Source organism: Mus caroli, chromosome 2 (assembly GCF_900094665.2).
Source record: "Mus caroli chromosome 2, CAROLI_EIJ_v1.1, whole genome shotgun sequence".
In the NCBI taxonomy this organism is placed as follows: Eukaryota; Metazoa; Chordata; class Mammalia; order Rodentia; family Muridae; genus Mus; species Mus caroli.
This window is the reverse complement of record NC_034571.1, coordinates 31,961,350-31,970,951: the sequence shown is the minus strand read 5'-3', so window position 1 is coordinate 31,970,951 and position 9,602 is coordinate 31,961,350. Positions and strand designations below refer to the sequence as shown.

The window sequence follows — 9,602 nt, the reverse complement described above, 5'->3', positions numbered from 1 at the left end:
GAATGCCATGGAATTCCATTTTTCTCTTGCTAAACCCTTGTCGGTTAAAGGCTTAGGACCCTGGCTTTGGTGTGAGCTGCTGCTTGGTGTAACCCTAGAGAACTGGTACCACAGGCAGTGGCCTAAGGCACGGGGCTAAGGCACAGTGATGGGTTTCTACTCTGGTACTGTGCTGTCCCTGTGTATTGACTACTTTGTGGGAAGTCGGGCTGCTTGCTGACTTCTATTCTGCTTTCTGAACACCAACCTTCTGCGCTGTCCTGTGCTTCTCTGCAAACTCAAGAGTCCAGTCCTGCTCTGCCTGGGAGGAGCTCTCCGTCTGGCCAGTGCTGCTATCCACAGACGCTCCTCTAGTATGTTGGGAGCCTGCGGGGGGTGGGGGGTGGGAGGGAGGCGGCTGCGCTGGGTCCAGTCCAACAAGATTTAGAGACTAGGTATGGAGGTGAGGGTGCTGGGGGAGGGCAGGGGAGAAAGTGCACAGGGATCGGCTGGGGAAGAACCCAACCCGATGGCTTCAGCTTCAGCCCCAGGCTGACTCTCACGCTGGTCTTGTGAGGTTCCAGAGCCACACGGATGCTCCCAGTGGTCTGGTGGCTGACTGATTAGTTCCTCTGCAAAATCCTTTGTTCAGCTCAAAGCCTTGGGTATGGAGGGTAGAGCTGCCTGGAGGGTGTGAAGGCATTCTCACATGCTGCAGCCCTGGGCATATTGCTTATACGTCTTGCATGAAAGTCTGTGTGTGTGTGTGTGTGTGTTGCCAGTACACCACATAGAGGCCCTAGGTATATTCGTTATTTTCCTCAGTAGCTGTCTACCTTACTTTTTGAGACAGAGCCCCTCACCCCCAACACAGAGCTCACCAATTTGGCTAGCCCAGCAGGGTAGCATGCCACAGAGAAGCTCCTGTCTCCATCATGGCTGCAGCCAACACTAGAGTGATGGGAACAGACTCTGCTTGGTTTTTCACCTGGGTGCTAGGGCACCAAGAGTAAGGTCCTCAGGCTTACGCGGCAAGTGCTGTAGCAACTGAGCCATCTTCACAGTTCCCTTTTTCTTTTTTTGTATCCTCCACCCCTAACTTTGTTTCTGCCGCTAAATATTTGTATATGATAGAGAATACACACTTAGTTGTATGTGTACACAAGTGTGTATGTGGGTTTTTGCTATTGTACCTTCTGTCTTTGAAAGCCCAAGTTTGAAAATCAGCAGCGGAGCTCTCCCCTGTCAGTTTCCTAGGGTAACTAAAGCCTTAGAAGACAGAGATGACTTCCCCAGGTCCACTGCATGGTGCAGCTAGCTAAGGGACCTAAACCTCCCTTGACTGTGTCTCTCTCTGCACATCCAATCTGTTTGTTTGTTTGTTCCCCTGCAGATTTCAGTTGCTCTCTCCCTAGTCTGACCCGTCTTCTGTCTCCACAGGCAGCTCCAGTAAACCATGGATCATAACCTGGGGTCTAAAGGAGGGGGGAGGTAGCCTCCATGGACAGGCAAATAGTCATGGGAAGATACAGGATGCTTAGGGCCCAAGAGTAGCCCTGGGTCATTTTACCATCCTCTTTCTGGGGTGATTATGTGCACAACTACCAGGTTATTTTTATTTCTATTTCTGGTCTGTAATCTTGGCTGGCTCTGGAGCTTGGGATCTGTCTACCTTACTCTTCCAAGTGCTATCGTTATAGTGGCACAAACTGATCTTTAAGGTCAACGTGATCACTTGCCAGGTGCTGGCTTCTTGAACTCTCATTTGCCTCACTGAGCTGCTCACTGACCTCACGGAGAGGTCAGCCACTACAGCAACACTTCCTTGTGATTTTATAGATGCAGAAGCTGAGGCTTAGGGAAGCGACTTGCCCAAAGTTGCATGGTGGGTGACCGAGACAGAGCTGAGATTTGAACCCCAGGTAGGTACCAAAGCACCTTGCTGATTCAGAGGAAAGGCGGTCCTGGGGAAAGTGCCAGTGGGCAGCTGCTGAGACCTAGTGAGTCACCCAGTGAGTCCCACTTCTCTGAGCCACAGAGTCCCCATATGCAGAAGACTCTCACCACTTAGTTGCTTATTCAGTAAGACATAGTGTCATGAGATGAGGGTATTTGAGCTTCCCATGCATAAGACATAACTAGGGATGCACTTGCCAAGCCCCAGTCTGGGCTTGGGCCCAGGTCTACCAAGGTGGCACTGAAGCAGGTGAAATGGGTGCATCTTCTAAGACATTCTTCTAAAGCACTCACTCACCCTTGGGGCTGTTCAGTGCAGAAAACCTTTATTCTGAAACTCAAGTCGAAGCTAGGACTACAGCCAGTTTCCCAGGCCAGCAGTGGGCAGAAGGAAGTCCCTGGTGAGATGCTGAGGCCGAGGTGCTCACGGCTAGGACTTCTGTTTGGGCACTGGCAACCAGCCCTTGCGGCAGGTCCTGACGATCCACTCATGTTCGTCATCATCTGTAGGGAGAGAATCCAGTTACTCCTGGTATTCACTAGGACCTTCCCAGCCTGGGGATCTTGGGGCCTGCAGTGCCTTCCAGCACAGACTGCTGGGCCAGGAGTTTGTTTAGCTCTGAATGGCTAGAACAGACCTTTCTATTGTTATAGCATCCCTCACCAGAGTGGCTAGGCACGGGAGCACTGACCTCTGAGTTAGAGAAGAGTTCATGGTGTGAAGGTGGGGCTGAGGAAGATAGCCAGAGCCTTTGGCTTGATCCTGACAGGCAGAGTGACAGCCTAACACACTCAGACATTCATCTGCTGACATACCATGAGTAGCAGTTCTACTGCACTAGGCTAGACCTTAGCACAAAGTACCAGGATACAGAGCCTCAGGTACGAAGTGAGGGATGCAAAGGAAGAATACAGTTGTGCTGGCATTATACTCAGAGACCCGAAAGCATCCTCTCCCTGCACTCCATCCTCATGGTCTCTACACAAGTGAGTCTTTCCCACCGCTGGGAAGATGAACAGAGGCTCACTAGAGGTCTCATCACTTGTGCCCAACCTCTGGGTTAGCATGTGGGAGGGCCCAAGAGGATCTGAGCCCATGGCTGCTGCTTTTCCAAGTCTCACAGTTGACTAAGCCCCAATTTTCAGTGCGTAGAGCAGTATCCCCACTTCTCTGTCAGGGACCCTCTATGAAATCTTGTTTCATTTTCCTGTCTTCTCTCTTTCTCCTCTACACACATATCCAGATCCAGTCCCTCCCCCACCACAACAGGAACCCACTCTAATGGCAGGGCATGCACCCCTAAAAATGCATGCAGTTCTATAAAATCTGCCCTCTTGTTTTGTGTGCAAATGTGTTTTTAATTTTTGAGAATGGCATTGCGCTGTGAGCCACATTGTGTGGGACATCTTTTGCTCTGCTATACGGTTCACTTTTCCTGTTCTTTGCTTCTTACCCATGTCTCATGTTTCATAGCTGGCTGCACCTACGGCTGACTCTGCCCTCCTTGTTGCTTCTAACTTCCCCAAACAAGGAACAGCAGGAACAACACTGGCACAGAGTTCTGGGGGCTCCTGCCTTTGTGGACACATAGGTGGAGTTGCCTGGGTTTTGTTCTGAGTGGAGCACCATGGGAAAGCATGGATTTTACTTGCCTGTGCTCCCACCAACCACCTTATTGCCTGCCCTTCTTGGTCCCCCTGTCCTTCTGTGTCATCCCTGTTCTCTGGCTGGCTACCTCTAGGGTACAGAAATAGAGGTGCTTACTCCTTACCTCTCTTTAACCCACTGCCTCAGGTAGGAGGGAGGGACTCCCCATTTTCTTTAGGTGATAAAGGCTAGAAACTAGGGACCAGGGGGAGTCCCTGAAAGCTGCAAAGCAGATGGCTAGTAAAAACCTTCCCTAGCCTCAGGACCTGCCTCCTATAAAAAGCGCCAGACCCACCGTGAGAAGAGGTTTATGAATAGTTGGATGTGCACACAAACCCTGCATCTCGTTGGGTCTGTAACAACCCAGCAGGGGTTGGGAAGAGCATGCTTATTCACAGAACTTGTCTCTGGCCTGTGAACTCTCGGCAAGGTCATCAGGAGCTGTAGCCTGACTTCTCACCCCAGGGTAAGATTGATGATGCAGGAGCCAAGGTTGCTTCCAGAATGGCTAGCCCCATCTACCCTCGTTATTTCTTTGCATGTGACTCAAGACAAAAAGCTTGCTGTTGAGCATGCTCTGGCCTTGGGACCTAAGCAGCCAGTGGCCTCAGTTTCCCCTAGCAGGCTGCCTGATTGTCCTAGCCGAGGCTGGCAACCCAAGGGTATGTGGTGGGGTGCTACACTGATGTGTCAGCACACAAGGAGTTAATCGCTGGTGGAGCCCACTTTCGCCACACTGTGAGCAGCCTGGTTGATAATTACAGTTCTGAAGTCTCCAGGCTATTGGAATCAGTGCAGCTGCAGCCTCTTCAGCGGTAACCCCTGAAACCAGACAAACTGGGTGTATTGTGCTGAACCAGTCCTCGGGCCCCTCCCTGATCGTTACAAATTGACAGCAATGGACTTAACAGCCCTCTTTACCACCCTGTTCACTCTCTACCTGGCTGCATAGCCACCAATTTGAATCACAGATGCCTTCTCTCGGGCAGCTGCTCCTCCACCCTCCCTCCACCTCCTGGCCCCTCCTCGCTGGCCCTGCCACGCCAGGGTGAGGCTGCCGGAGCACATTTCATCAATATTTAAAATGGAATTAAACCTGTAGCTTTGATTAATGCCTCCTGGAGCCCGCGAGTAGTGATTACTATTTTGCAAATTGCGATTGTTGGAATATGTTAATATGATTGTCTGAGAACATCTTCACCTTCTCGGGTAATTTCCCTCCTTTTTTTGGCAGGAGGGGAGGAGGAGGGGAGGAAAGCAAAAAAAGATGGGGAGAACACCCCCACTAACTCTTTAATCAATTGTAAACGATCAGCCTTGGCAGAGGGAGGTGGGGGTAGGGGGTGGAGGGAAGACTTCTGTGTGCGTGCATTTAGCAGCATCCTAAGGTTCTGGATCTGTTGGCGTGGCAATGCTACTCTGGGACACTATCCTAAGAAAGTCATCTAGTTGTCTCCATGCTGTTTAGAATCAAGAGAATGGAAAATGATGTCTGTTTCTAAACTTAGGAATGGTTACTTTGCTGTCCACCCATCCATCCATCCATTCATTCATTCATTCAACAAAGGATTGCTAAATATTGTACATGCCAGCAACCTACTGGCATGGGGAGGAGGGCAGCAAGCTCTCACTGTAAGCTATGGGGAGGGGATATTTAGCAGCCAGCAGAAATGACAGTTGTGAAATGTGTATGACAACAGAGGAAATGCTTTTGATGAGATAATAAGCCAGAATAAACGAGATGATGTGAAAACAACAAAACACACCCCCCCACAACAACAACCACAACCATCCATGGACTTTTATAGATAGGATGCCCTGTGTACAGTTGTGACTCGAAGGAAGATTAAAGGTGATAAAGTGAATTGTGGCAAGTCAGAAGTGGGTGAGAGAGCTTTCCCTTCCTGCTCTTGATGTTCCCCCACATCTTCTGTCTTTTTGGGTATTGGTCACAGAAGAATTTTAAAATAATCCTTGTTTTTTGTTTTTTTTGTTTTGTTTTGTTTTGTTTTTTGTCCTGCCCTGCAGTGAAATGTCTTGGTGCTTTTTATGTGTTTTGCTTATTGAAATAGATTTCTAGGTTCCTAAAAATACTAATGTTCTTATATTCCTAAAAAGCAAAACAAACCAAAAACCTCTAGCATACAAATATCGGCCAAAATGCCCAGATCTGAATGGGTGTCCTGCCCTTGTGCAGAGCGACTGTCTCCCAAAGGAAGGGAGATGAAAACTTTGCAATGGAGAAACCCAGCCTCAGCCAGGCATTCAAGGCTCACCACCCCCGACCCCCCCCCAGTACCAAGGAAACCCCAGGGAGAGCGTTTCCTCCCCTTGTTATGTTTGGATGAAAACAGTTCTTCACCTCTATAGTCTTCTTCCCCAAACCCTACAATCCCACTCTAATCATAAGAGAAACATCTAAACGTCTTGAATCAAGGAAGTGCTGCTTAAAACTGTCACCCCAAACAAGGTGTAGTCTAGTGGTAGAAGCCCAGTTTCTAGCACTGAAAAACAAAACAAAACAAAACAAAACAAAACAAAACAAAACAAAACAAAACAAAACAAAACAAAACAAAACAAAAGTAGAAATCCTTGCCGGGCATGATGGCACATGGTAGCCAGTGGATCTCTGTGAGATTGAGTCTAGCTTGGACTTATAGTGAGTTCTGGACCAGCCAGGGCTACACAATGAGACCCTGTCTCAAACCAAACAAACAAAACACGCTAAATAAAAAAGAAAAGCCGGAGCAACTGTCACACCTAAGACAACATAACTACACATCATGTGATGTCCTAGAAGAGATCCTGGAACAGAAAGTGGGCACTGGAGAAAGAAAGGGATTCAAATACACAATGGGCTTTTAGTTACACTAGTTCACCAACATTAAGATCAATAGGAGTTCACTAATTTGACAAGGGTACCACACAACAGTGGCGAGGAGTGAGAGAGGAAGTGGGCGTGGGGCGTGTGGAGAAGTGCAGTAGGATCCTCACAGTGGTTCTGTGGCTGTCACTGCTCTAAAGTAAATGACTTTTTCAAATGCATGAAAACCCAGTGTGCTCCTTGCAGACCAGACATCATTCTCTCCAAGAGAACCCAAAGCCCTTCACACAGCCAGTTGCCTAAACAAAAGCATTCCCTGCTTTTCTCTCCCTTGGCCCCCTATACCATAGTTCTTCAATCTTTTCATAGATAATGCTCCCTCCTTTCCCATTAAAGCAGGGCCTTTCAACTTGTGTGTCACAATCCCTTTGGAGGCTCTGCAACAGATATCCTGCATATCAGATATTTTCATTATGATTCATAACAGTAGCAAAATTATTGCTACTTAGTTATTGAACTAGTTATAAAGTAGCAATGAAAATGATTTTATGGCTGGGGTCAACACAGCATAAGGAACCGAATTAAAGAGCCACAGCATTGGGAAGGTTGAGAAGCACTGGCTTAGCACTAAGTTCTCAGTGAGAGGTCACTGCACCCAGCATATATAGGTGACCAGAAAATGCTTTGCTAGATGAATCTGAATAAACCCTTTTCATTCTGACTTGCGCCAGGAGTGTGAAGCAAGAGAATACAGAAATTCCTGGCTAGCCTGGGCTACATGACCTTCTGAAAGAACAGGCCAGGATACAGCTGAGTGGTAGAACAATTCCCTGATAGACACAAGAACTTACATTCTGTCTTCAACAGAAATAAAGACTCAAGCCTAAACGAGATAATACCAAAGTGTGGATACTTTAAACATTGACATCTAATTATTCCTTTTAATACAAAGGACTGTTGATATAAGTGTGATGCTCTGAGAATTCTTTCAGGAAACATTAAGTTCCTTTAGTGGAAGGCTGTGGGGCTGGAAAAGAGCCTATCTATGGCTTTACTTGTCCAGAGACAGGAGCCTCATGACCTGTGTGGGCTGGGCCCTCCTGCCTCTCAGGCCCTGTCTGGATGATAGACTTCCCTGGTGAGGAAGCCAAGGTCACGGTTGCTCCAAACAGATTGGAGCAGCCCTGTCATCAGGGCCTAGCATCAATCCAGCACATTTAAAGCACTTAATAATACCTACATGGTGAACTAATGAATAAAGAAATGTAAACTTGGGGACATAAAAGTAACAGATTTACTCTCTGGGACTGAGATCAAAAGAGAATATCCTCCCCTCCTTGAACAAAGTGAGCTTCTCAGAGGGTAGGGAGGCACGCCAAGTGCAGGTCCAAGACTGCCAGCTGTGGCTGACTTGTGTCCTGAGGCCTTGGGCCGGGTACCTCACCACCTGGCCTTGGATCATACCTGAGGACTAACCACTTTCAGGAAGCTCTAAGCCTGCTGGCCTACGGCCTGCCTCCCAGCAAGGATGGAGAAGGGCCAGCCTGCATAAGCCAGTTCTAGGCCAGGCCTGCCAGGCTGTGTCCAGGTCACAGAAGGTGGCAGTAGTTCAGAATGTAGGTCACATGACATTGAGGGAAGACGGAGGTCTCAGGAGGGCTGCAGGAAAACAGTTACCTCCAGGGGCGGCTACCAGGAAGGAAGCAGTATGGTCCCATGCTGGCTAAGAGTGCAGCTTTTGAGGGCTGGAGACATGTGCAGTGGGCAAAGTGCTTGCTCCCAAGTATGAAGACTGGAGGTCAGGTACCTAGCCCCTTTGTAAGAACAGGGTGGACAGGTGGATCCCTTAGGCTTGCTAGCTATGCTGTTTAGCTTGCTGGCCAGCTCCTGGCTCAATGAGAGACCCCTTTTCAAAAGCAATAAGGTTAAGAGCAATAGTGTAAGGTTACTGAAATTGATATCTGGCCTCCATATCTGCAACACACAAGAAAGTACACCCAAGGACACACACACAATACACACCTACAACACACAAGGTATGGCTTTGGGGCTCTGTGCCACTACTTTGAGCAAGACTTTGCCACTTCCCTGGACCTGTTTCTCCACCTACAAATGTCCCTGCCAGGAAGCTCTGCCATGCAGTCACTTCTAAAACCTGCACAAGAAATGCCAAATACCCAGAAAGAAGCCAGAAGTTAGTTGATTTACAGGGTGAGACTTCTGGAACTAGACTCTCTTGGGTCAGATGAGGAACCACCCACTTGCTGGGTGACAGCTCTTCTCCATCCTAGAGCCAGGATTCCATCTGTACTGTGGGGTGAATGAGACCTCCTAGAGAAAGCAGTGGTGAGGCCTGGCCAGGAAGAAGGGTACTTCATCAGTATTGAGGAGGTGAAAGCTAGAGCCATCATTCCGATGGGTCTTTAATTCCCACATTGGATGATTTGGGGTGGGGGACCACAGGGAGGAGGTTCATTTACAGGATGAGCACCAAGAGGATCAAAAGGCATAGCTCAGCTAATGGGTTCTGTTCAAAGCCAGGTGGACAGGCTGGGGCAGGTTAGCTATGGTGGGCAAACAGGCAGATTGGAGTCACTGGGTACCCACAAGCTGGGCTCTTGGCACACCTTTGGGCTAGGCAACCCTGTGGTCACCACTCCTATGCAGATCCCATTAGTATGAGGGGAGGGGTGTGGACTGGGAAAGGGAAGAGACCCAAAATGAGCACAGCAGCAGGCCTCTGAGAGGGGAAAGAGGCTCTCCAGCCCAGAGCCTAGGGGGGATGTGCTTTTTGGGTTCAGGGATGTGTGTGTGTGTGTGTGTCCTCTTTCAATGAAAGAGATGGAGCCGGGTGGTGGTGGTGCACGCCTTTAATCCCAGCACTTGGGAGGAAGAGGCACGTGGATTTCTGAGTTTGGGGACAAAGTGAGTTCCAGGACAGCCAGGGCTATACAGAGAAACCCTGTCTCGAAAAACAAACAAACAAACAAACAAACAAAAAAAAAAACAAAAGAAAGAGATGGGATTGCCATCACTTACCATCAGGAAAGCTTTGGAGATTAAGTGAATTCCTTCTTTATTAAAGCAGAGGGAGAAGGCTTGGGGAAAGTGGTAGTGTGTGTACAGGCACAAATGCCCAGTTCTACCCAGTAGCTCTCAATATACAGCTGTGTGCCTGTGAGTGTGCCAGTGGTT

At 48.6% G+C, this 9,602-nt stretch overlaps 1 protein-coding gene across 1 annotated transcript in view; it reads right to left on the bottom strand.

Annotated features, from left to right (window-relative positions):
- Positions 1–2,235: 2,235 nt before the first annotated feature.
- Morn5 (MORN repeat containing 5) overlaps positions 2,236–9,602 on the bottom strand; it is a 30,976-nt gene continuing 23,609 nt past the window's right edge. Inside the window, exon 5 of the mRNA XM_021152771.2 lies at positions 2,236–2,439. Within this exon, the coding sequence (XP_021008430.1) occupies positions 2,366–2,439 (74 nt within the window). The 3' untranslated portion in view covers positions 2,236–2,365. The remainder of the gene's footprint in view (positions 2,440–9,602) is intronic.